This window comes from Protopterus annectens, chromosome 7.part0, assembly GCF_019279795.1.
Source record: "Protopterus annectens isolate FY-2018-M chromosome 7.part0, PAN1.0, whole genome shotgun sequence".
Classification (NCBI taxonomy): domain Eukaryota; kingdom Metazoa; phylum Chordata; order Ceratodontiformes; family Protopteridae; genus Protopterus; species Protopterus annectens.
In genome coordinates, this window is record NC_056739.1 from 482,963,548 (window position 1) to 482,991,438 (window position 27,891).

Genomic DNA, 27,891 nt, shown 5'->3' on the forward strand with positions numbered 1-27,891 from the left:
GCGTCGGATCCTGAGGAGTTGGTGGGCCTTCGGCTCCGTTGAGGTCAGAGTGCACTACTCTTTCGGATCCGATTGGATCGCCTCCAGCTCTGATCCGCACACCGGATCCAAGGGGACTGCTTTTGGATCCTAGGGAGAGCAGTTCACCTCTGCGTTTGACGTCGTGGAGAGGATCCTTTCGAGGGATTCGAGGCCCCAGGCTCTTGCTACGGATCCACCCACCATTCCCTCTCAGATGGGCCTTTCTTCCATCACCTGGCCCCAGGGACAGCCTGCGCCTACGTCCCAGATGGTTCCTGTAGAGGAACAGGACATTGTGGGTGAGGCCTCTTCAGACAGGCACCCCCCCCCCCCCCAAGGAGTTCCCTCACAAATGTAAGTGGAAGAGGAGGCACTTGGACTCACCCGAGTCCCTCACAGAAGACACGGACTTGGAGGAAGGGGAAGGTTCCCCAAGGTCACCCCCGAAGACATTATGGAAATGTTGCGCATTAGAGGGGGGGGTGGGGTGGTCTGCCCAAAAACCTTCCTCGGATGAGTCTGTGTTTCTGGAGGCGTTTGATGCAGGCCCATCTACCTCTTGGGTGTCCCCTCCCGCCGACCTCCTGGTGGACCTCATAACTACCAGGGCATGGAAGGAGCCGGACACTGTCGAGCCAATACCCAAGAGACCGGACAGGATCCTCAGCCCCCCAACGGACAGGACAGTTTGGAGCAAGGGTGCCCTAGTGGATGCCGTGGTGGTGGCGGCTGCCACTAAAAAGGAATTAGCACAGGAGAGTTCCTCGGTACATCCTCCAGACAAGGAGTCTCGGATGATGGACCGCCTCGGGAAGCGGATGTTCGCTTCAGCAACCTTCTCTGTAAGGTCACTGAACTATATGGCACATGTAATTCGGCTCCAGCGGGACCTAATCAAAGAGTACGCTGGATCACCCCCAGAGTCCATGTCGGCCGAGGACAAACGGACCTTCTCTGCTCGAATGGCCACTCAAGTCGATTACTAACACATCTATGCGGCTTCTCTCCCATGCCACGGAGAGAGCGTCAAGAGAGCGGCTAGAGCCAGCGGAACAGGTGTTGTCTTACGTAGACAGGCCTGGCTCCGTCTCTGCGACTTTGCAGAACCCTTCAAGGCGTCCTTTGCAAACGCCCCCTTTGATGGTTCTACGCTTTTTGGCAAAACCGTCCACGATACGCTTCTCCAGCGCGAGAAAGATGGGAAGACGTCTGCCATCGGGATCTGCTTCTCAGTGGTCCTTCTCCAGGAACCAAAGAGGACAAAAGAAGATGTGGTTCTGGAAATCTCAACAATCCCGTTTCACTCCGGATCCTTCATCCTCCAGAGGCAGAGGAGGACAAGGTGGACGCCGGCTCAGAGGCAGAGGGGGGGCCGATGAATTTCTGGTCTAGGGAACCTTTTTCCGATCGACCCGCGCAGCAGCCCTGAGGGGCTGCCCGACTGCTCCTCTCTGGAGGCAGTCGGGGGGGGGGGGGGCACTTTTCGGAGCACCTAGCATTTTGGGAGTCCATCACGACAGATCGCTGGGTGCTCCGAATCGTATCCAGAGGCTATTCTATTCCATTCCTAACATCCCCTCCCCAGTCTGGGAGCCTCCCCGATGTTCCACCCAATCAGAGCTAGGCAGAAGCCTTCGAGATAAGAGAGCTGCTAAGAAAAAGAGCCATGCAGCACTTCCCCCTCGGGCAATCTGGATCAGGCTTTTACTCCAGGTTCTTTTTGGGGCCAAAAAAGACGGGGGACTTGCGGCCGATTCTCGACTTGTCCACACTGAACCTGTCAGTCGCCAAGGAAATGTTCTGGATGGTCACTATTCAATCCATTCTCCCACTTTTACAGGAGAACGACTGGATGTGCTTGATAGACCTCATGCATACTACCACTTTCTAATGGACAGGCGATCCAGGAGGTTTCTCCGCTTCCGGCTGGGAGCCAGCCATTATCAATTCAGGGTCTTACCCTTCGGTCTCAGCACAGCCCCCAGGGGTGTTCACCAAGACATGGCAGTTGTAGGGGCCCACCTGAGGCTTCAGGGAATTACAGGTCTTTCCTTACCTGGACGACTGGCTCCTAACCTCCCCCACCAAACATCTACTATGTTCAGGCAGGGACTACTACTTACATCTAGCCCGCCATCTAGGCATTATAATCAACCTCAAGAAATCCTCCCTTCAGCCTACTCAGATCTTGGATTTCATAGGGACCAAGATAGATACTATACATTCCAAAGTTTTTCTGACGGCGGGCAGACTCCGCAATCTAAAACTTCACATTTTGGCCCTTCTTCAATCATCAGCACCCCCAGCGGAATTAGTCCTGAGGGCCCTGGGGTCCATGGCAGCGGCCACCAATCTGTCACCTATCGCACGTCTGAAGATGAGAATCCTTCAATGGACCTTACAGGTCCAGTGGTCCATCCTACATCACCCCTTGTCTACACCAATTTCCCTCAGCAGGGTTTGCAGGGAATCTCTACTTTGGTGGCTCCATTCCAGGGACCTCCGGGAAGGGTGCCCCTTCTCCATGTCCCCACCCCAAGTCACAGTGACCACGGACGCATCTCTCCTCAGTTGGGCGGGCATTGCATGGGCAGATCCGTCCAAGGCACGTGGACTCAGAGACCGGTTTGCATATCAATGTCCTGGAGATGAGGGCGGTGCTTCTAGCGTTGCAGGCTCTTCATTCCCTTCTTCCTCCAGGGACTATTGCAATTCAAACAGACATGTCAGTAGTCTGGAACATCAACAAACAGGGGGGAACCAGATCTTACCCACTTTGCCGAGAGGCCATGAGAGGGTGTGGGAATGGGCGATATCCACCAACTGCTTTCTCATAGCAACGCACATACCGGGTCGGTCAAACCTTTTAGCGGACAGGTTGAGTCAAACTATCCTCTCACCTTACGAGTGGTCTCTGAACCCAGTAGTAGCGGAACAAACAAATCTTCCTCAGATGGGGTCAACCTTGCTGCGATCTGTTCGCGTCGCCTTCGAACACAAAATGCAGCAAGTTCTTCGCTCTAATTCCCTCACCAGGGGAAGTCCTCAGAGACGAATTGGTTCATGCTTGGCCATCCGGTCATCTTTATGCTTATCCTCCTCTTCCGTTGATGACAAAATTCTTGCAGAAAGCTCGTCGGTTGGGGAACAGAGTTATCCTCATAGCCCCATTCTGGCCTCGCCAAACCTGGTTCCCATGCCTACGGTCTCATCTAGTACATCCTCCTTGGATCTTAGATCCCATTCCAGATCTCATTTCTCATCCCTTGGGATTGAAGACCCCCGACCTGGACAACCTCGAGCTCTCTGCTTGGTTGATCCAGTTCTATTAATGGCCAGGACTGCCGGTATCTCATCCTCAGTTAAGGCCATTCTGGTGGCCTCATAAGCCTTCTACCAGGAGAATCTACAAGAGTATATGGAAGCGTTTCTCTATCTGGGCAGAGCATAGGAATTTGGATCCCTTTACGCCTCCTATCCCGCAGTCCTTGACTTTCTATCCCACATTTTTCATCAAGGGGCTAGTTCTTCTACTGTTAAAGTTCAATTGGCAGCTATCTCCCACTTCCATGTTGGAAACAGTTTTGGGTCTCTAGCTTCCTCTAAGATTTGCAAGACATTCCTGAAAGGAACTTTCCTGTTAAGACCTCCTGTTAAAGATGCAGTTCCTCCATGGGATTTAACCCTGGTTCTCCAGGCTCTGACTGGTCCCCTCTTTGAGCCTGCAGCTTCAGTCGACTTAAAGTATGTATCTTGGAAAACTTCCTTCCTGATTGCCATTACCTCAGCTAGGAGGATATCGGAGCTTCACGCTCTTTGCAGTAAGCCTCCATACATAGTCTTTCATAAAGACAGGGTTTCCCTCAGGACTAATCCCTCCTTTCTGCCTAAAGTGGCTTCAGAAGTCAACATCAACCAATCCATCAATCTACCTGTCTTCTTTCCTAATTATCAGAACAAAGGAGAGTATAGACTTCATTGTTTGGATGTACATAGACAGTTGCATTTTTACTTAAACAGAACAGCTGAATTTCGAAAATCAGATCAACTTTTTGTTTCATTTGCTAAGTCCTGTCTGGGTAAGCCTGTGACTAAGGTAACCTTAGCTAGATGGATTTCCCAATGCATCCTTCTCGCATACAGAAGCTCTGGTTGCCCTGAGCCCCTGAGGGTTCGAGCTCATTCTACCCGTTCCGTGGCTACTTATGCTGCCTTCTGGTCGAGGGTGTCTTTGGACGACATTTGTGCAGCAGCTACTTGGTCTTCATCTCATACTTTTATTACACATTATAAATTGGATTTAATATCCAGAGGACGCGCATCCTTTGGCTCTGCAGTGCTCCGGAATATCCTTCCATGAGGACCTCCCAAGTTGTGGTAGCTGGGGACTCTGTCCCTCAGGTTGCTGATCAAATGAAGTTAACTACTTCAGATAAAGAAGTTATGTACTCACCATAACGTTCCATCTGAGTAGGTAACTTCATTTGTCTGCAACCAATCCTCCCTTCATCCCCCGGACCATTAGTTCGTTCTGGAAGGATCAGGATTTGTCACTTTCCAGATGACATCAGGTGGAATGTTCAAGTAATTTCCTTGTGTTATAGTAATGTTCTATGATACCATGGTAAACTCGATCTGAGGGTTAGAGGGAGGTGGCAGGGCATTATGGGTAGGGAGGAGGAGCTTGGAGCTCGGATGTTTGGCTAGGAAAGCTGCCGGCTCGGATCCGAATCGTATCCGATACCCACAGGTTGCAGACAAATGAAGTTACCTACTCAGATGGAATGTTATGGTGAGTACATAACTTTTTTACCTGGGAAAGCCTCTCAATTTATGCCCCCCCCCCCCTCTGCCTCTCCTCTCGAAGGTTCTACTAAAGATCAAACAGGACAAGCTAAGGACAGTACTGATTGCACCAGACTGGCCATGCCAGCACTGGTACCCCCTTTTGCGCAGTTTGACAGTGCTACAACCTTGGCACCTGCCTCAGACCCCTTTCCTGCTGTCCCAGCAGGCAGGCCAGATTCTGCACCCTCAGCTTCAAACCCTGTACCTTGCAGCCTGGCTAATTCCCTGACCTCACCTCCAGCAACCCTCATTAAGCAGGTGCTGGATGTCATTCTTGAGGCAAGGAGGCCTAGTACTAGAAAATCCTATTCAGAAAAGTGGAAAATATACTGTTCCTGGAACCAGGCTCGGGATGGGCACAACGGTGCCCAGCTTACCTCATATTCTAGATTATTTAACAGAAATGCTTCACAAGGGCCTATATTTCACTTCAATTAAGATTCATGCCTCTGCTATATCAGCACATTATAATACTGACCCACACCTCTTCTCTCATCCTGTGCTAAAACAATTCCTTAGAGGGGCCAAAAATTTAAGACCCCCCCAGAAGGGCTCCCACTCTAGCCTGGGACCTTAACTTTGTATTGGAAACCCCCCCCCCCCCTTTGAACCAGATGCTACAGCAGAGTTGAAATCCCTTTCTTGGAGAACAGCTTTACTTCTAGCCATCTCTTCAGCAAGAAGTGTCTGAACTGCAGGCCCTCATGGCAATGGAACCCTTCATCATCTTCCATGTGGACAGGGTTTCCCTCAGGACTAATCAATCCTTTTATGCCCACCGTGGTGTCTAGTGTGGCTCTAAACCAGTCCATTCATTTGCCTACTTTTTTCCCTAATCCTCAAAGTAAAGGGGAAAGGATACTGCATTCTCTGGACATACACAGACAGTTTAGATTCTATTTGGACAGGACTAAGCCTCTCAGAAAATCTGACCAGCTGCTAGTTAGCTTTGCTGCAGGGCAGAAGGGAAACCCCATTTCAAAGCAAACCATTTCCAAATGGGTAGCACATTGCATCCATTTCTGCTACAAACACCATGGAAAACCTACCCCACAGGGGATAAGAAGACATTCCACCAGGGCTGCATCTGTCTCTACTGCATTTCTCAGAGGAGTCCCTACCAGGGACATCCTGGAAGCTTGCAACCTGGAGTTCTGTACATAATTTCACCAAGCATTAACCACCTGCCTATCTTTTCTAAATCCTGAGCTGGATTTGCCACAGCAGTTTTACAGGGCCTTATTGCTGGCCCTAATGCTTTTTAACTACCTCCACACTTCCTTGGCTTTGGGAATCGACCCAAATGTGATGACTGCAACAGTGAAACACGAAGAGCATAGTACAGTTGTGTACACTTACCATAAATGTAGATGTTCGAGTGTATTCACTGTTGCAGACCTGGTTACCCTCCCTCCAGCCCCCTGACTTCTCTTGACTTTTACCTTTCCTCCTTGTTTGGCATATATTATATCATGTGTATTTGCTTTTTCCTGGGGGTGTTCCATACCATATAATTGCTTCCTATTGTGGGGACACCTGACATCTGGGGCAAGAAAAACTGATGTAATGGAGTCGGCTGCATGTTTTATACCCCTGATGACCTGACGTCATGGAAGAAGCGACAGCATCTGACGCAGAAATCCGAAGAGACTGGTATTCAGGCCGGCTGAGGGCTACCTGCAGGCAGATAACCCAAATGTGATGACTGCAACAGTGGATAACACACTCTAACATCTACATTTATGGCAAGTGTACACAACTGTACTTTCCTTCATGTCGGGGGGGGGGAAAGGCTTCTATTAAAGGATTTTTCCAGTCCCATTGGCAGTTTGAGACCTACCTTTTACCTGGCAGAGCTAAAGAAGTTTCTTTTATGTCCTAAAATTCAAAATGTGAACATTGCAAAACTTACTCCCCATGATCATTTAGTGTGACTACATTGTCCCCATTGCAGTCACAGGGATTACCTGAGTTTGTGGCAGCAGGTTTGTACTACCACTTCAGTGCTTTACGATTTGGTTTGTCTGCTGCTCCCAGAGTATTCACCAAATGCCTAGTCTCACTTATATTCTGAATCCAAGGAATGCATTTTTTACCCTTATCTGGTGACTACCCCATTCAGGGAAGATCCACAACAGTGACTCTAAACACCTTGCAGTTCACCATAAACTGCTTCCAAAGAGTAGGTATCACTTTAAATTTGTGCAAGTCCCAGACTCTACCCCAGACAGCAAAAATTTCTTCCTGCCCAGGACAAGATTATTTGATCTGACAAACTCCGCTGAGATTTGTTGCTATGGCAGCAAACTGGTCAGGTGATTTCTAAGGAACTTTGGTTACATGATATCCTAAATACTCATGATTTCTGTAGCAAAGCTGCAGATGAAAGCTTCAGAGGTTGCTAAAAATACCTGAACAGCACTCTGAACCATGGAAACAGTCATGACACCTCTTCCATGCTTAAAAAAAAAAAAAAGCTACTGTGGTGGAAGTACATCCTACAGAATGCAGGGGTGAATTTCTGTCTCTGAGGCAGATAAGACTATCACCCCAGGCAGTTCAGACTTAACCTGGGGAGCTCAGCTAAGCTCTATGAAGGTGCATGGCATCTGGACAGCAGACAAGAGGAAACTGCATATAAACCAAAAAATATTAGCGGTTTACTTGGCCAAAAAGGTTTTTCAATAAAATTTGACTCCAGGATTTTACAGATTTGGACAGAACAGCAATGATGTGGCACTTAAGCAAGGGGGTACCCTCTCCTTCCCTTTGTGCATTCTTGCAGTGAAGATTTGGCTGTTAGCACAAAAACTAAGACTAATACTCCTAGCATCCTACAGTCTGGAGCAGAACAATTACCTAGCAGACTGTCTAAACAGGGATCTTGTAGACCCCAGTGAATGGATGCTAAAGAGTGAAATATTCTTGACTCTAACCTTACAGTGGGTAATTCCCTCAATAGACCTTTTTACCTCACCAAAACAGTCAACTCCAAAGATGGTTCTTCAGGATCCCAACAGGCAGAGACATGGAGAATGGATCCTTCTTCAAATGACCAGACCTGTTCCTGTATGCTTTTCCTCTCTTACCTCGGATTCCTAGGGAGTTGATTAATGTCAGGTCGGACAGGCCAAGCTTGATCCTTTTAGTCCCCTTCTGTCTGAGCCAGACTGTCAGTGAAGGGAGATTCTGCACACTCTCACAGGAAATAGAACTCATCTGCCACACCAAGGGCTTTGTATTCCATCCTTACCTGGCCACATTCAAAACGGACAGCCTGGAGGATTGGGTTTTGACAAAAAATGTAAACTACTTTTAAGTGTTAACCATACTAGAGGAAACATGGAAATCCACCACCATAAAAGCTTACTTTGCAAAAAGCAAAAAATTTTGCATGTGGTGCCACAGCAGGGAACACCAGTCCTCCTCAGGTAGACATTAATATAGTGCTGGAATACATTGCAGTTTTCTTTAGCAAGGGCCTTTATTACTTGAGTTTTGAAGTTCATGTTTCTGTTGTGTCAGCAAGCCTTTTCTGTTAGCCACTTATCTATTCCACCCCCACCCAGAGCTATTCTTGAAAGGGTCATTCACTTAAGACCCCTTGAAGGAACTTGGTCCCTACTCCAGGATCTCAGCTATGTGAATAGGACTCCCCTTGCATCCCTTTGTCAGCAGCGTCTGATCCCCCACAGAAACTCACTTGGAAGACCACCTTACTAATTAGCTATCACGTTAGCAAGGCTGGTCTGAGCAGCAATCCCATGTGTGCAAAGAACCTTTCATGGTCTCTCACTTTCACATGGAAAGGGTAACTCTTAAGATCTAACCCATATTTTATACCCAAAGTGGTATCTGAACATTTTTAAAACTAAGCTACCCACCTTCCCATCTTTACCAATCCACAGAACAAATCATGAATTGTCTGCATGTGCAGCACCAAATTTGGTACTTCTAGACAGGACAAAATCCCAAATAGACTAGAACAATCTCAAGTAGTGCCTTTAACAGAGGGGGAAAAGCAGACTTGCCTCCAAACAAACCATCTCCAAATGGATAGCCATTTGCATTAAGTTCCTTTTACAGTCAGCATGGTAAGTCTCTACCTAGCCATGTCAAAGCCCATTCTACCAGGCACAAGGCAACAGCCAGTGCCTTCCTCAAAGGAGTTTCTACTCAAGCCATCCTAAAAGTTAACATTTGGAACTCTCTGCACACATTTAATAAACATTACTGTCTAGACATTGCCTCAAGGACTAGAGCAGCGTTTGCTACTGCCTTACTGGAAATTTGCTTTTCCAGGGCCCAACAGATGTTCTTCATCTTTCACTGTTGCAGTCATCACATTTGGGTTATCCCTGCCAGGGTAGCCTTTGGCCGGCTACATTTATGGTAAGTTTACACAACTGTACTTTTACGTACCACCAGCCTGTAGCTTTGGGAGTCCTCCCAAGAAGCAGTACTGTGACATTAACTGTGTAGAACATAGTACATTTGTCACACTTATCATAATTGTAAATGTTCAAGTAGATCAAGGTTGCTGTACATGCTGCCCCCTCCATACCGTCATGTCTGCTGACATTCTTCCCTTCGCTGAGAACAAAGGAAAAAGGGGATCACTGTAAATAGATCCATGCTTCATCCTCATCATCCCCTCCCTTTCCTCTGGCAGGTGGAAGAAGAGTGCAGTAGCCCATGAGGAAAGGTCCCAGCAAAGCCTCCTCTAGACCTAGAGAAAAAAATCAAGTTTATAATACCTTCCAAATGTATGTATATACAGGTCCAAGTTACTGCTTCTAGAATATTTCTAGACTCCAATCCTTTCTAAAAAGCCCTAGATGAAGCTAAGGTCCTGGCAGAGTGGCCTTTAACCCTGCCATGGAATAGCTTACCTTGAGTATACACAACCATTCACAAATAGTCTGTTTTTACACAGGTTGTGCTTTCTCACTTTCAAAAGAAATGACAGATCAGATGGTCTTGACGCCTGGGAATTATGTGCCCTTCAGCCTGAAAAGTCTTATTTGCAAATCCACAGAACTGACCTAATATAACTGTAGCAAGCATCTCATCATGCTAGACTCCCAACAGTTTGGCTTTGTCAAGGGTAGAACCTATCTAATGAATCTGGTTAACTTTGAAAGGTAACACAGGCTGTTGATAGTCATGCTCAGCAACAGTTTGCCTTGACCTAAGACATGAAGATTGTGTCGAATAGCTTGACCTTGCATAGGCATATGACACCCTTTCCACATGCTAACATAGTAAATTTAATATGTTGCAAGTAGTTCCCCATGTAGTAATATGTATAGCAAACTGGCTAAAAGACAAGAACCCACATGGTGTGGGTAGCAGGTGCCATTCTGTGTGTGGTGATGACCAGTGGTTGTACAGTTGAGCTTAGTGTTGACATCTTGTTCAGTACTGACCTCTGGCTAAGCATGTTTGCAGCCAACTGTAAGCTGGGAAATCTTGTCAAATCCTTGTCCCAGTGCCAAAGCCCTTCAGCAAGAACTTAACATTTTCAAATACTTGGTGTACTAAAATGGGCTCCACTTAAATGTTAAAAAGTGTAATGTCATATTTGGTAAACAACCCCTCTCCCAACAAATAAGAGGCAACATCCCCTTCTCCCAGCATATAACAGACATCTCACTCCAAATTAAGAATGCTAAAGACCTTGGAACTTGGGTTGACAAGTCCCTTTCCTATGAGCAGCATGTAATAACTTTACAGCTAATTGCCAAAGGAATATCTTCCATATTTAAAGAGGTAATTTCTCCCTTGTATTAAGACCAGATGAGGCCAAGTAGTGAATACAGTGCCCTCAGTAGACAAATATATCTAGAAACAGCCCAGAGGTTCCTAACTTAAGATCATTAATGGCTTAAAAACCCTAAACTAATAGACAAGACTTGGAAGCACACTCTCTCTATTTGGTGTTTTGGACAACTGTGTGTGTGTGTGTGTGTGTGTGGGGGGGGGGGGGGGGGGGCTTTGCCTTGCCTTCCATGTCCTGGATCTCTTGTATAGCCAGAAGACATAGTCCCTCGTATACCTGAACTAGGGATCTAAATTTTCATCAGCAAGTAAATGTAACAGTGATGAGAGAGGTTCATTACACACCACCTTCCCCATCTGGAGCAAACGCCCTCTGCAAATCAGTGTGATGCTTTCTTCCTTCAAACAGGTTCATAGGAGATTATTAGGCTAATGGCTTAAATGCCCGTACAAGCCTAGTCAATATGACCAGATTTTATGCAGTATATGGTCCCTAGGGACAAGAGGATGGCATGGGTCTGTGCCTATGCCTTGAGTATCTTACAGATTGATCATATCTATAAGGGGTGTAGGCACTTCCCTAAGTGTGAATTTGTGATTTCCTCATCCATTGATTCAAATTGAAGAGAGACGGGGAAGGGCTTTACTTAACATGAATAAGGAAGCCTGTTCCAAAGAAGGGGCATTTTCTGAGACTCCGTCTCCAACATGTTTTGTTTGAGTTACTGACTAAGCTTAGATCCCTAGATTGGGTGACCCTCATGCTTTCTGACTTGGGGATGTGTAGCAGCTTCATTAGGACTGGATTTGAGTGCCTTTTAGGTCAGGCATAGGCCACCCCTTCATAGTCGTAGGAGAAAAAGTAAAGGGGTAGGACTTAGTCTGTCCATGTAGGACATGTTTACATCCTGTATTTTCTTTGTGAGGAACAGCTGAGGTCACTCCAGCTGCTGTAAATGCTTAGTCGAGTACATGCCAAGTTGTGCATTGTACTTTCTTGGTCTGAGGGTTGAATACAGCAGGGCTATAATTTCCTTGGATCTGGATGCCATAACTTTACTTAAAAGTTGTGCACATAGGAGGACTTCCTCACCACGGTGGACACATGGTGGTCAGCTTAGGCTACTATCTGTGTACCAAGATCTGTCACCTCTGAGTCTACTCTTAGGGGTGTGCTATTGATGCAATTTGCAGGGATATTTGACTTCCCAGAGGGTATGATAATGCATTTCTTAGCATTTAAATTTAGGCCATGGTTCTGGCACCAATCATTTGTCTGATCTAGGCCCTCCAGGATATCTACATTGTTGGGAGATTCAAGAATTGCCCTCAGCTTGTAGTCATTGGAAAACTGTCATCCAGAGGCTTTCCACATTAGACTGGACTTCACAGAAGAATATTCTGAACAGAAGTGGTCCCAGCACTGAGCCCTGTGGCACACCACTAGTAACAGTTCTCTTGCCGGATCTGGATTCAAACCACGTCTCCTGTCTGTGAGCCAGTTGGCTGTCCATGTTGTGATGTCGTTTTGAGAGTTTAAGTAATGCTTGAGTGGGGAATTGTCAGATGTCTTGTCTAGGCCGAGGTAGGCGGTATGTACTGTTTTACACTCAGTACATGGCCTTAGTGATAAGGTTCAGTAGGCAAGACCTGGCTCTGACAAACTGAATTGGGTTGGGTCCAGTGTTTGGAGGTTTTCTCTGTCATTATTTATCAGGTCCACGATTATTCTTTCCATGGCCTTACATACAAGACTAGTCAAACGTATGGGTGTATAATTTTCTGGGTCAGTAGGTCGTCCCCTTTATTGCAGAGGAATGACTTGCTGTCCTCCACTCCATCAGTACAAAGCCAGTCCGGAGGCTTGTGGTTTAATAGAGATCCTAATAGGCCTGTTAAGTCCTGATTTAAGCTGTTTACGAGGCAAGTTGATATATTGTCAGGCCCCACTGAATCCATGTTTTTAGCTTTAGAGTGCAGTGGCAACCTGTTTTTGGTGATAATTAGCAGTGGAGTGGTAGAGGGTTTTTTTTTGAGGGAGAACTGGAGATGGGGAGGTGTATTTGTCATCCAGCGGATTTGCTGTGTCTTCTGGCTCAGTATAGGTGAGGACATCTACAGTTAATTCTACACATTGTTTGGTATTGCCCTTAGGACTAGGGTCATAACTGAAAATGCCTTATGGTTATCCTTAGTTTTTGAATCTTTTTTTTTTTTTTTTTTTTTTTTTTTACTTTAAAGTCTGCTTTCAGGGACTTGACTAGTTCCCTGATTCTTATGATGTAAAGTTGTTTAATCTCGCCTTCATTCTTACTGATGGGTTCGGAGCCGACAATTGGCTCCGATTCGGCCAAATAGCAAAGCTCAAGGTCTCAAAACAGCTCGAGGCCAAAGTCATATCCCACAATGCACCACTACATTCCCCAGATCTAGTTTGCCGCTGCAACTGATTGGGTGTTCTCTGCAGCTCTTGGCCGTTGGAGAGAGAAGTTTTGTATATTTTCAGTCAGAAATTTTCAAAAAGATTATTGCTGCTGCTAGTTAAAGTGTGCTGTTCTCTGTTAAGCCGTTTTTGGATTTTTATAGTTAGCAGATAGCTTTTCTTGTTGGGCTTGGCCCTTTTTCTAGCTCTATCCCAAGCTGAGTTAAGCTTTGCAGGTTTGGTGCATTTTCTGTTAGCCGGTTAGGCTTTGGCTGTTTTTTGGCCCTTTTCTTTTCATTAGCCTGTAGGGCTTCTTTACAGTTTTTGAAGTTAGTTGCCTCCCTTTAATTAGCCGGTTAGGCTCATTTTTTGTTTTCTTAGCCTGTTTACAATCTTAAATTAGCTGCCTTCTTATTCTTAGCTGGTTAGGCTTACTTTTTGGTTAAGGCTCTTTCGCAGGGTACGATGCACTTAAAACCACCAATCAGATCTCCAACTACTCCCTGGAACTTGAATCTAATCTTATCCAAAATTATTCTTCCGCCCTTTGAACCTGCCTCTTCTTGTGAGCTGAAGTATCTTTCTTGGAAGACCATTTTCTTGGTGGCCATTACGTCAGCACGCAGAATTTCAGAACTGCAAGCCCTTTCCTTTAAGCCACCTTATCTGATATTTCATAAAGATAGGGTCTCCCTCAGGACGAATCCATCGTTTCTGCCCAAAGTATGTGTGTAATTCACTCTAAATCAGATGATTGAGTTGCCTGTTTTCTTTTCCAACCAATCAAATAAATTGGAGTATATGCTTCACATACTTGATGTGCATCGGCAACTTTGTTTTTGTTTGGATAGAACAAAAGATCTCAGGAGGACATATCAGTTCTTTGTCTCCTTCTCAGATTCAAGAAAAAGATGCACCTGTCTCTAAAACTACCTTATTGAAATGGCTCTCTGATTGTATCTTCTTTATCTGCAGTGAAGCGGGTATTGCATTACACCGTGGCTGTCCAAAGAAACTAGACAAAAAAATCATGATTAGAAATAGCCTGGTCATCTTGGAAAACCAATAAAAACCCTAAGGATCAACTAGTATATAAACAGCTAAGAAATGATACTAAGAAGTCTATAATGTTAGACAAAAAAGACTATTGCTGTAACCTACAACATAAACATCAAAATCGACCTCAAAAATTTTGGTCCAGCTTAAACAATCTTCTCCATCCAGGTAATACTACTACTCCTACCCCTATGTCTATCCTCCAAAAACCTCCAGAAAATATTGCCAAAACCTTCTTTACGGAAACTATACAATCCCTTGCCAACCAACTAGGCCCCAACAACCCAGACCCTATTAACCCCATATCCAATACCCACTCATGCTTTAACTTTCAACCTGTACCAACAGCTTTTATCTGATCCTTAGTCAAGAAACTGAAACCCTCCACCCTTTCAGCAGACCAAGTCCCGGCTGAATATCTTCAAAACGCTGCAAATGCAATAGCGTATCCCATCTCAATATTAATTAACAGAACCATCTCTGAAGCATATATCCCCTCCATCTGGAAAATTTCCTATGTAATTCCTCTCCATAAAGGGGGTAACTCCACTGATCTATCAAATTACCGACCTATCGCCATTCTGTCCCTTCTGGCTAAAATTATGGAAAAAATGTATCCACAAGCAATTCCTTCATTACCTCAATTTGCACTTGCACAATCTCCTAGCTTCCCTCCCTGCATGGATTTAGACCCCACCATAGTACCACCACAGTCCTTCTATCCTTCTCTCAGACAATAAATCAAATCCGTAATAATAATACGCCCTCCTCTGCTGTCTTTCTTGACCTATCTAAGGCATTTGATATGGTAAACCACCAGCTACTCATTCAAACACTAAAACCTCTTGCCATAGACGGCCTAGCAATATGTTGGTTTCAGGCCTATGTAAGTGGCAGACAAGCTGTGCTATGGAAGGATAGCCTTTCTTCCCTACTGCCAGTCACCCTTGGAGTTCCTCAAGGGTCTGTACCAAATTTTCCATCTTCATTAATGATCTTTATGCAGTCATCCCCAAAGTAACCTGCATTCAATATGCAGATGACTCTACCCTAATCTGTTCTGCCACCTCCCCATTTAGACCTGCATACCTTAACCCAAAATACTTTCAATGTAGTAAAAAACTAGCTCACTGACAGGCGTCTTCTGTTGAATCCAAATAAAACAAAACTGCTACTCTTCACTCCCACCCAAAAAGCTACACTCCCATCATTTACCATAACATCTAATAATGGCACAATAATTTCCCCAGAAAGTAATACAAACTATTAGGTGTAATTGTTGACAATAACCTTAAGTTTGACGCTCACATCGACAAAACCATTAAAACAGTCAACAAAAAGCTAGGATCTCTATAGAATTAAGGCATTTCTAACCCCAATTGCTAGGACAGTTATTTCCCGAACACATTTACTTTCAACCCTTCTTTATGCCTCCCCAACCTGAGTAAATCTGACCTCAATAAACTCAGTAGCTACTACAACACCATAGCCAAATTTGCCACAGGCTCAGCATATAGAACCCACCACTGTATTAACCTACGATCTCTAGGCTGGCTAGAGTTTCTCTCTCAAATCCAGTATATCAATTAATATCAGCCCAAAAGCATACCATACTCAAAAATATAATTACCCCTTACAGTAACCTAAAAACTTTCCGGTCTTCTGACAAAATACTGGCACAAACTGTTAAATCTAAAAACTCAGCAGGTGACTCATTGTTTTGCAACTCTGTTGGAACAATCTGGAATCGGCTCCCTGCCGAACTTACAGCAAACCAGACTATTAACCAATTTAAAACATCTCTCAAAAAATTCCTAAAAAGTCACTGGCTGTACCCCTGTACCAACCCTGACTAACCAGCTTACCACTCTCTTCACTACCTGGCTATCTGTAAAATAGTCTGTTTCAGACTTGGTCTCATTCTCATATGTATTGTACTACTGAATGACCTGCTACCTTTTTCAGCCTGGTACCACTAAAAATGTCTAAGTTCAAGCAAGAAAACTACAATGTTAAGTTTAAGTATGTATGTATTCCAAGTATGCATATAATCCTATAATTCTGTACTGGTATCTATATGTGACTGTATAAAACTGCTACTGTTTAACTCTTATGTAACTATCCACATGTGGAGCTTTTCTCCCCGGGCCTCCGCTGAAAATGGACCTGTGTCCAGTTGGACTATCCCAGTTAACAAATGTAAAATAAAAAAATAAATAAAATAAGGTCAAGGCTCATTCTACAAGGGCGTTTTCTACTTCTGCAGCTTTCTTGACCAGGTTGCCCATAGATTCTATTTGTGCAGCTGCCACCTGGTCTAATCCACATACCTTTATATCTCATTACAAAGTGGACAAGGCTTCTAGGGACATAGCTTCATTTGGCTCTGCTGTCCTGAAACAGGTATTCCCGTGAGCCACCCAAGATTGTGGTGTGGGGACGCTACCCATCAGTAAGAATGAAGGTGAGATTAAACAACTTCACGTTAAGAAGTTGTGTACTTACCATAACGTTCCATGTGAGTTGTTATTCTCGCCTCCTACCCCCTTCCTATGTCTGGAAGCACAATAGGTTTCACACTGGTTTTGGTTTTCCTGGAGGGTGTCCTCCCTTTGTTTACCTGAAATTTGGTATAGGTTTCTTCACTAGTTGGTAGCAGACAAGATCTGGGGAATGTAATGTTCCATTGTGGGATAGGGCTTTGGCCTCAAGCTGTTTTGAGACCTCATATTTGCCCGAATCTGAGCCGATGGTCTGCTCCGAACCCATCAGCAATAATGAAGGTGAGAATAACAACTCACATGGTACGTTATGGTAAGTACATAACTTCTTGTTTAGACTAATGAGGGACGTATTTGCTCCATTGTGCTTATTCCCTCTTACAACTTGGCAGGATTTTTTCTTTTGTTGTACAACCTGTTAATATCGGGGATCCACCAAGGTGGCTTGTTTTTGTGACTTGATCTGGGTTTGTTTTGGTCTGGTACTGCTGTTTCTATGCAGTTGTTTATATGGTCTTACAGAGCTTTTGTATATGCTTCTGCATAAGTTTCTGTGTTTTCTAGATTTGAGGGAGCTTGGAACTAGCTATGATGTCCCTTAATAGGGGGTAATTTTACCTTAGAGAAGTTCTTAGTTTTTGGGGTTTGGTGGTGGGGCTAGTTTTACCTGTATTTCAAGTGAGACCAATTTGTCATCTGATCTTAGCAGTGAGGACATCTTGGTGGGGGTGGGGTTTGTATTTGTAGCGCTCTTCCATATTTGTGAGTGCCAGATGTAGGACATTTGTTCCCCTTGTGTTATTGCAAACTGGCTGCTCCAGGACATTTGAGTTTACAAATTCAGTAATGCCTGTGGTGTTGGGCTGGTTGGTGAGAGATTCTAGTAACTTTAGATATGACTTATGGGTTTTCTGGTTTCATGGTGGGGAGGACCTGTAGCTAGCAAGAATATGGTAATGGACTTTTCCCATGGTTAGTTGAACATGGAAAATCGGTCAAGCATGTCATATTGTTTCAGCAGCCTTGAGGTGTGCATATCCTTTAGGAAAAGATACACTTCCACCTTTTGCTCTTTCATTTCATGTTTAGTGAGTGATTTGAACATATAAAAGGTGTTGTAGCCATGCATTGCCAGAGTACTTTTTGTGGCTTTGAAGCACGTTTCAGTAGCAGCACAGATGTCAACATTCTCCAAAGTGAGGACAGTTTTAGGGAGTGCAGTTTCTTGTTGAGAGTTAACATTGAGCCATAACACCTTTAGCTTGTCCTGACTAGCTTTTATGTTGGAAGGTTTGTCTGATTGGCAGTGTCTAAAAAAAGGCACTGTAGTGGTGGATAATGTTTGGCCACTGTCTGAAAGCGTAGAAGTGACAGATGAAGACCATCCTTGGCACAGCAGCTTGGTCTGTCAACCCTTTCCTCCATATTGACAAGTGTTGGACCCCTTTGGAATGACATCAGTAGCTAAGCCAGTTGTTAGTCGATTTTCTGCTCATATTGTGGCAATGCTGCTGAATGCTAGGCTTTTACCTGCTTGAGACATACTGAGTCTCTCTTCATATAGTCCAAGGAGGTATGTCTCAGGTCATGCATGCCCACATGGACTATGACCAAGTCATACTGGTACTTGGGGGTAAGTAAACGGATTGTTTGTGATCTGGTGGATCCTGGCCTCTGATAGGGAACCAGTTGTAAGCTTCTTTTCCAGCCTGGTAAAAGGAAAGTCAGTGCGTCTCTCAATGCAATCTCCTATGACCAAAATATTGGGTTGTGGAATGTTTTGCCATATGGGCTTAGTTGAGATGCAGTGAGATGTGGCTTTGTGTTATGGGTGTTGTGTGCATGTCGAGTTTGAGGACTGCACCCAAGAGGTCTTTGAGGTTTGGGTAAGTTAACATGTGAGCACACTCACATATGTGAGTTTGTGATCCCTTGTGGGTGCAGTGAGTGATGAGTCACTGACAACCTGTTTGTTTTTGTCTCTATGTGCGAGCCTAGCCTCTGGTGTCATTGTGCAACTACATCTCTTGCATACTGTATTTATCTGTTTGAGAATTAAGTGTTTTTCAGTGTGCACAAAGCAATTTCTAAATTGCCTAAGGATGCTCCTGTCTACTAAGCAGGATGCAGAGAATAGTAGGAAAGTGCCTATTCATGGTTGCAGGTCCTAATGTATACTTGCGAGAGATAGCAGTGGAGGGTGTTAGTTACTGGATGAGGGAAGGGTGCTTACTTGGTGTAATCTGCAGCTAACTTAACAAGTAATGCTGGCCAGCACGCAAACCAAATAATCTTGAGTAGCAGTAGTCATGGGTGCCATAATAAGGTAAGGTAGACCTCAGTAATCCTAACTAAATGCTGCTTAATATGCATATTAGTTGCCCTGTGAGTAAAACATGACAGAGGTAAAGTTTTGTGATGGTTTCTATACAGAAATTTCAACTTCTGGCAATTGCATGTAGACAAGGCATCAGTAACTGCCATTGTGCAAAGGTCAGCTTTACACAAATACAAGCCTTGTATACAATCAGAAAAAAACAAGTTTTACACTGTTTGCCCTAAACCCAATCAGATAATCACACAGTGAGCTTTCCACCAGCAGTTCCCAGCTCAGATGGGTAGAATCATTCCTTTCCTGCCACAAGAGTGCAGACTTTAAAGGAAAATTCCACCCTAGAACTAAAATAAATCTATTTTTTTTTACTGTTTCCTGATCTATTTTAACACCTCAGAGTCACTTTAAGTGCCTTATTTGTAATTTTAGCCTGTTTTCTACAACGTGGCTACCAATGGGGCTTGGATGTATCAACGTGATCCTGTTCTCTGTCATCTCTTTCTCGTTCACAAAATGCTTTGCATGACTCATGCCAGACCTAAGGAAGTAACTTTGAAATCCCATGCCATTGACATATAATGGGATTTGTGAGGGTCACTGTTTTCTTTAGCATCTGTAAAATGACTTGCTTCTTTTCTGTCTCTAATCATCCTAGTTTATGTTTGGTTTAGACCTTGTTTTACACTATACTTGGATGTTATCCAGCTACAGCCAGAAAGGTGACTAAATTGTATGCCTTTGTTCAGGGTTTTGTTTTATAGTTCGAGGAATTGAGAGTCCCCTCCCCCCACACTACTGCAGAGGTGATAAAGCTGTTACTGCATGGAGACCCTTGCAGAATCAATTCCTCTTAGACTAGAAAAGAAAACCCTGAACAAGGCCTACAATTTAGTTACTTTTCTGGCTGTAGCTGGATAACTTCTAAGTAATAGTGTAAAACAAGCTCTGAGCCAAACATAAATGAGGGTGATTAGAGACAGAAAAGGAGTCCTTTTACAGAAGACAAACAAAATAACAGACACTCTCACAAATCCCATTATATATGCCAATAACATGGGAATTCAAAGTTACTTCCTTATGTCTGGCATGAGTCATACAAAGCATTATGGGAAAGAGGGTTGAGGGAGAACAAGATCACATTGATGCTTTAAGCCCCATTGGTAGCCATGTTATGGAAAACGGGCAAAAATTACAAATAAAGCAGTTAGTGATTTTGAGGTGTTAAAACAGGTCAGGCAACAGAATGAAAAAAATGATTTTTTTTAGTTATAAGGTGGAGTTTTCTTTTAACCCTCTTAATGTAAAATGACTGGTTTGGAGCCCAAGTATTAAAGAGCCACAAAAGGATGCCAAATATTAAGAAACACTAGGTGATCTGTATTTCAGTGCAGAACAGCAGCCCTTACTGCAGTTTTAAAAGGTAACTTTAAAGAAATGAAAAAAAAAAGCGCAGTAAACTTGGATATAATGAAAATAAGCAATGTTTTTAGATGTTTACTTCTCTACAGGGCACTGCCACAGTGAGCAGTTCCAAGCAAATGTCAGATTTATACCAGCACTGTAAATACAGAAAATTGCTGAGCCCTCTGACCAATAAAATGACTACACTTGGAGCCCTTTTGTGTGCCTCCCAGCTTGCATAGACCAGGCAAATGCCTATTGCCACTAGATGAATAATCTCAGTTCTCTTAATGTGAAAGCACAGCAAGTGTGTCCGGAGTGAAATGCTACCACAAACAAACTTGAGGAAAGGTAAAAAAAATAATTCTGGATAACAGCAGTGTACTTTTAAACAGCTTATAAAAGTGTGATTATTCAATAAAAGTACTTTGCTTTGTAGAAATGAGGCAAGAGCAGCCCAGTCGTGCAGAATTTATAGACACCTAAAAACAAGGTAAGCTGATTAATAAGCTCTCCAGACAATAAAACTAGTACATGCAGGAATCACTTGTGCGTTTCCCCAACCCATACAGACCTGACTACTACCCAGTGCCTCTAGATGGAAAATCCACTGACCTCTTGCTGTAAAAACCCAGAAAAGAGATTGCTAGAGTGCAAAAATATAATACTTTATCCAACAACTAGCTAGATAAATGAATTCAGAACAATTAAGTCAGTCTAACAGACAATGAGAGGATAAATGCACTTTTTCAAAGTAAGCATGAGGAAAGGGAAGTAATTAAAAATATCAACAGCAGTTCAGAAAGGGAGGAGCTTATAAAGCTCAATTTACAAAATATGCAGTAATGGTGGGCAGCTTAAAAGTCACCAAGTTTAAAAGGCAGATCAAGGAATGGGAGAGTGGTTGGGGAAAAATAACCAAATGGGAGTCTCCAATAGTGCCTCTAGTTTTTGCAGGCCTTTAGAGTCTTATCAGAAAAGACAAGGCCATAGATGTTCAGTATTAAAGTATCAGTCAAGAAACAAATTACCAAATGAAAAAAGCATGTGAAATGAGCAGCCTTGGGTAATTTGTGTCGATCTGCCACAGAGAACAAAAACACCAGGTCAAGCAGGTTTCTCAAAACAGAAAACAGAGTGCTTTCTGTTTTACCTGTTCCATCAGTTTAAGCAAGTCACAGACATTACTTTCCTCACCAGCAGGGAGTTACCAACAGTGCTCCAGGAACTGGAAGTTGCAAGGAAACTTAACCCTGGTTTAACTGGCCTAGCCCTCTAAAAAAAGAAGCTTCATTCTAAAGGTGGATACCAGCAATAGTGTAAATGGTTGCAAGACTTGGTTGCCTTCTATTTCTTATGATTCCTATGAAGGACTTAAAGAACGGGTCAAGCACTATGTAGTGTAAGTGTTAATCTGATACCTACTAGGTATTTGTGTCATTGGCAGGTATACGTCATGGTTAGGGAAGAGGACTGGAGTGTCAGGGGTGCCTAGTGCTAGTCTGTGGCATCAGTAGGTATACCAGTTTGTGACACTAAGTTGGAGCTATGGATAGGGCAGTGGTGGTAGAATGGTAGTAATGGATGTGCCTGGTGGTACACCGTGGCAGCTCCAGTAGGGTTGGTAAACGTAGTTTCTGTGGTAAGTAGGGTTGCCAGGGTTTGTAGTAGTGTAGTAGTAGAACCAGTGAGGGAGATAGCTGGTATTGGGCTGATTACATGGAGAAAAATGCTTTAGTGCAAGCAAAAAATTACTGTCTTCAGTCCAGTCATACTGGCAGAACATCAGATTGGAGAATACTATTTGAAATAGTCTGTAAAGTATAAGAATTTTGGGATTCTGATTTGATCTGAAACCAAAATGAAATATTCTTGTTAAATGCTGGGAGAACAGTTAAAATATAAATGCATTTCTTTGTATGTTGTCAGGTGGAAGAACGCTCCAAGTTGAACAGGCAGAATTCTCCTAGCATTAAGGCCAAAATGGGCACAACCATGTCTGATCCTGCCTTGCAGTCACGGTCAGAGTCAATATCAATCAATTCAGCACCAGCATCGCAGACACCCCCTATGCAACGTCCAGTGGAACCCCAAGAACTTCAGCCCAAGGTGAGCATTGAGAATAAACTTGGTGTATAGTTCTTTTTTTTATATCTTCATTCTCTTTATTCTGCTGTCACTGCTCTTAATCTTTCTTTAATTTCATCTTAAATTTGTAAAGAACTGAAAGCAAATAGATATGTAGTGAGACCATTTTAAATGTGTGAAATTGCAGTCACCATGCTGTGTGTGTGTAATCAGTTACACTGAAGTGGGTTTTTATAACTTTAGTGGTTTCTATGGTCTGTCAAAATGAAGTTGAGAAAGGTAAATCATAAACACCCGGAAAAATTAAATCAGTTTGCTTTTGGCATAAAATTAAGTTGTTAAATGTCCCGACTGAGAAGTTTTTCAGGGATCATTCATCAGTATCTGTACAGGAGAAAGTGCCTCTTCTATACTATCCCTCCATGTAGTTTAAAAAAGATTAGCATGGCCAGTGAGTTACAAGATCTTAGTCTTGCATATGTTTGAATCACTGTATGTATTTTCATCATGTGGGCTCCTGTTGCAGTGCTATTTCTGGTAAATGGGATTAAACTGCATCTGCCCAGTTAGCATGAGTTCCAGAACTTTAGACAATTGCTTGGGTTCATCCCTTCCCCATACCAGAGATGCCAGTGTGATGCTCAGTGGAAAGGGGGAAGAGCCTATGCCATCTCCATTTTTTTGCCGCAGTCACTATGTTCAGTATTTCATGCAGGTGGCTCCCAGAGCATTAAGTACCCATTTTGCATTTTATTGTAGTTTCACACTATTTGTTTACAGCACTGCTTTTCTGCATGTATTTAGAGTTTTTGGAGACTGTCATCTCCCGGGGGAAAGTCACAGTTATTCCTGTGGCCAGCAGGTAAAACTAGGAAGACTTCATAGTCTGCACTTGATGTTAAGTTGTCAATCTCGCCTTCATTCTTGCTGGATAGGTTCGGAGCCGATCCTCTGCTCCGACTCGGCACTTGCTAAGCTCGAGAGCTAATTTTACCAGCTCGAGGCAACCCTGTATCCCATGATGCAAGGCGGAGACTACCCAGATCTCGTTTGCCGCTTCGCTAACGAGGTGCCTCTTTTACCAGCTCTAGGTAAGTTTTTCTTATAAGACTTTGTCACATCCCTTTTATTTTTCATAACCTTAGTAGTTTTGTGAACCTTAATGTTTATTTTAACCCTATTCCCGTTAGTGTTCCCTTTTTTCGGGTTATTTATCCCCTTCCCTAGGTTAGGCCTTAGGCCTTTCCTAAATTTTCCTGTCAGGGATTTTTTGTGTCTGAGTGTTGTATCCCTGTTTAGTTTAGATTTTTGGATTGGGTGTTTGTGTGTGTGTGTGTGTCTGTGTTTTTTTCCTGTCAACTTGTGTTTCCTCGACACAGCTATGTCGAAGGACACAAAGGTCTCAGGCTTCAAGAAGTGTGACTCGTGCTGTCAGAAGACGTCTCTGACAGACGGTCACACTTCTTGTGTTTACTGCCTGGGACCTCTGCACCTGCAGGACTCTTGTGCTATCTGTCATGCCTTCAGCCCAAGAGTCCTGCAGGAGCGCAGAAATAAGTTAATATAGAGGGGCTTATTAAAGCCTGAGAGCTCCCCGACTAAGTCGGCTCCGGGGAAGCCCTCGAAACCTGTTAAGCCTTCGGCTGCAAGTCCCAAGCCGTCGGCTACTGGTTCAACTTCTTTAGTGTCGAGATCGGCTCCTGCCGGAGCCGATCCTTCCATTCTAGAAGTCACAGTATCGGCTCCATCCGGCACCGATACTGCCAGATCTGGACACTCGGTGTCAGCTCCGGCTGGAGCCGACGTATCCTCGGCTCCTTCGGCTCCACCTATCTCTAAAAAGAGATCTCGATCCCCCTCATTGGAATTGATACGTTCGGCTCCGAGATCACCCCTGCTCTCGGAGCGGAGCCATCGGAGCCGTTCTTCTCGGTCGTCCAGGCTGTCTGATCACGACCTCGAGAGAGTGGTGAGTAGACTATTAAAGTCTCAGGCATTGGCCCAAATGCTCCATAGCCCGTCTCAACAGACGGTAGCTATTTCACATCCACCTAACATTCCTCCTTCGACTCTCTTACAGAGCTCGGAGGCGGAGCTCCTCGGAGCCGTGACTGTTGTAGCTTTGGAGCCGATACCAGCCCTTTCGGCTCCATCGTCCTCTGCTACGATTTCTTCCTTGAGGTCTTCATTGGAGGGATCCGGGCGTCTGGTCTCTCTCGTCGGCTCCGAGGGGGCGAGTGGCATCGGACACTTGTCCGACCCCGTTCTCCCTCTCGGGGCTTTGGCGTTGGTGAGCTCAGCCCCGACATCTACCTCAGAGCCTTCCCTCTCGGTGAGGCCTGGGGTTCCTATCTCTTCGGAGCGGGAACCTTCTGGTCTCTCTGATGGGGGAGCCTTCAAGGTGATGAGGAGTGTACTAGCCCCTGGGCGTAGTCAACGGTCAGTTCCATCAGCTCCTCCCACTACAGTGCCTGCTGACGTCTCTTCCCACTCTCTTGCTCCCGGACCCAGAGATCCAACGCCTCAGGTTTCCCCATTGGGAATATCTTCCTCTTCCGAGGCTTCTCCTGATCCATCAGGTGAACCTCCGCGTAAGAGGACATGTAAGAGGAAACATCTGGACTCCCCCCGAGTCTATTACATCTGATACTGACTTGGATGAGTCGGAGGGATCCCAAAGGTCCTCCTCTGAGGATGTCTCTTTCTCAGACATCCTTGAACTCCTTAAGCAGAGGGGGAACTGGCCCTCCCTTAATTCTTCCGAGGACGAGTCAGTATACCTGGAGGCGTTCGGATCTCGACCCTCCACCTCCTGCGTGTCTCCGCCTTTCGACCCTCTTATGGACGTAGTGGCTCGGAAGGCGTGGATGGTCCCGGATTCGGTGGAACCTATTCCTAGGAGGCCTTCTAAATTCATTATGGCCCCACCAGATGGGCAATATTTGACAAAAGGTGTCCCGGTTGATGCCATGGTGGTGGCTGCAGCCACCAAGAAGGAACTAGCTGATCCTTCAGTACCTGTCCATCCTCCTAACAAGGATTCTAGGACTATGGACAGGTACGGCAAGCGGATTTTTTCTTCAGCGACCTTTGCCATGCGATCGCTGAACTACTTGTGTCACTTCACCTGCCTTCAAAGAGATGTTCTTAAAGAGTTGGGAGAAGTTTTGCAGGATCCGTCAGCTGCTGGGTCTTAGGATAAGATTAGCTCACAGCTAGGAATCCTTAACTCCGTTGTTAACTCCTCCATGCGGCTCATTTCTTATGCAGCCGATGGAGCGAGTAGGGCCGCAGGCACAGGAGTGGCTTTAAGGCGTCAGTCCTGGATGCGGCTTTGTAATTTTGCAGACCCCTTCAAAGCATCCTTCACAAACTCCCCTTTTGATGGCTCGACCTTGTTCGGGCCTCAAGTGAAAGACACTTTGACTAGATGCGAACAAGATGGCAATAGACTTTCTGCCGTAGGAGTCCGTTTCTCCACCCCTTCAAGACCTTACCCAAAAGGCCAGAAGGGAGGGAAGATGTGGTTCCGCAAATCTCAAGGAGTCACGCCTGACGCACCAGGTCAGTTTACCCCCAGAGGCAGAGGGGGTAACAACAACAGACGCCGCCCTAGGGGCAGAGGGGGTCCGCAGAATCAGGGTAGCACAGAGCCTCTTTCTGACAAACCCTTCCAGCATCCCTGAGAATGTTGCCCGATTGTCCACCTTCGGAGGCAGTCGGGGGAAGATTATCGCTGTACCCAATAGCCTGGCTTTCCCTTTCTCAAGACAAATGGGTACAGCCGATTATATCCGAGGGTTACAAAATTCCCTTTTTTCAAACCCCAATTCAGCAAAAGGGAACCCTTCCAGACGTTCCACCCGGTCTAAGGGAACTAGCAGTACCAGGGATATCAAAACTGCTAGCAAAAAGAGCCATCCAGCCAGTCCCAGCAGACCAAATAGGATCTGGAATCTACTCAAGGTTCTTTTTAGTACCAAAAAAGACAGGGGACTGGAGACCAATATTAGATCTGAGCAAACTAAAGTTTGTAAAGAAAACAAGATTCCGGATGGTCACGCTTCAGTCCATTCTACATTTTCTGGGCAAGGACAATTGGATGTGCTCGGTAGATCTTCAGGATGCGTACTATCACATAAAAATTCACAGGCGCTCCAGAAGATTTCTCCGCTTTCGGCTGGGGACCAGTCACTTCCAATTCAGGGCCCTGCCCTTTGGACTCGCTACAGCCCCCAGAGTGTTCACCAAATGTATGGCAGCGGTTACGGCTCACCTGAGACGTCAAGGATTCCAGGTGTTTCCATATCTAAACGACTGACTCCTCACTGCCACCACCAGGCATCAACTTCTCCAGGCCAGAGATTACACCATTCACATTTGCAGAGGGCTAGGGATTTCTATAAATTTCGAAAAATCTGCCTTGTCGCCTTGTCAATCTATTACTTTTATAGGCGCAAAATTGGACACCGTACAACTTTCAGCAAAGTTAACAGACCAAAGGATCTTGGACATTCAAAGTCACGTCCAGGTGATTCTTCTCAGCTACAAAATTCAGGCCAGATTTGCTCTGAAAGTATTGGGTCTTATGGTGGCTGCCATAACACTTCTTCCCTTCACCCGTTTTTACATGCGTCTTCTACAATGGATGCTATTCGCCCAATGGTCCTTTCAACAACTACCCATGCGTCACAGGATCATAATAACTCCAACTTGCAAAAGGCATCTGACCTGGTGGATATCGTCCCCTCAAGTCCATCAAGGCAGACCCTTTGTTCCTCCTGCCCCGGTCGCCACGGTTACGTCGGACGCCTCCCTGATTGGGTGGGGGGGGCATTATCAGGGCAGGATGGTCCATTGCACTTGGCAACCTTTCGAATACCATCTGCACATAAATGTCCTAGAGATGAGAGCAGTGCTTTTAACGTTGCAAGCCCTTAACGACTCTCTTCCCCTGGGAACTATTGCAGTCCAAACGGACAATATGTCCGTAGTGTGGTATATCAACAAACAGGGCGGAACCAAGTCCTATCCACTGTGTCGAGAGGCTCTCAAGACTTTGGCATTGGGCAATCTCTTCTCAGCGGTTTCTGATAGCAACGCATATTCCTGGGAAATCCAACATCATAGCGGACAGGTTGAGCAGAGCTGATGTTCTTCGTTCCCCATTGCTGCAGTCCTTACTATTGGGTATAGTCCGCATCCAGTCGGCCCGAATACCAGAGTATAAGGCTGACGTCGGTCAGGGCGCATTAGACTGACGTCAGTACGTCAGGGTACTAATGCGCATGACCGACGTCATATCCTCAGTCTTTTTTGCTGCATGGTCCGATGCAGAAGCAGTTTTGCGAGTGCAGGTTGGCGTTCTGAAATATTTCCGAAACCGGAGTTTCAGACCGAAACAGAGTTGGCTAAGTACCCCGTTGGGGAACATTTTG

The 27,891-nt window shown here is 45.0% G+C and overlaps 1 protein-coding gene across 1 annotated transcript in view; it reads left to right on the forward strand.

Annotated features, from left to right (window-relative positions):
- Positions 1 to 27,891, forward strand: part of MINK1 (misshapen like kinase 1) — a 1,658,622-nt gene that overhangs the window by 960,616 nt on the left and 670,115 nt on the right. Inside the window, exon 18 of the mRNA XM_044077078.1 lies at positions 22,295 to 22,474. Coding sequence (XP_043933013.1) covers positions 22,295 to 22,474 — 180 coding nt within the window. The remainder of the gene's footprint in view (positions 1 to 22,294; positions 22,475 to 27,891) is intronic.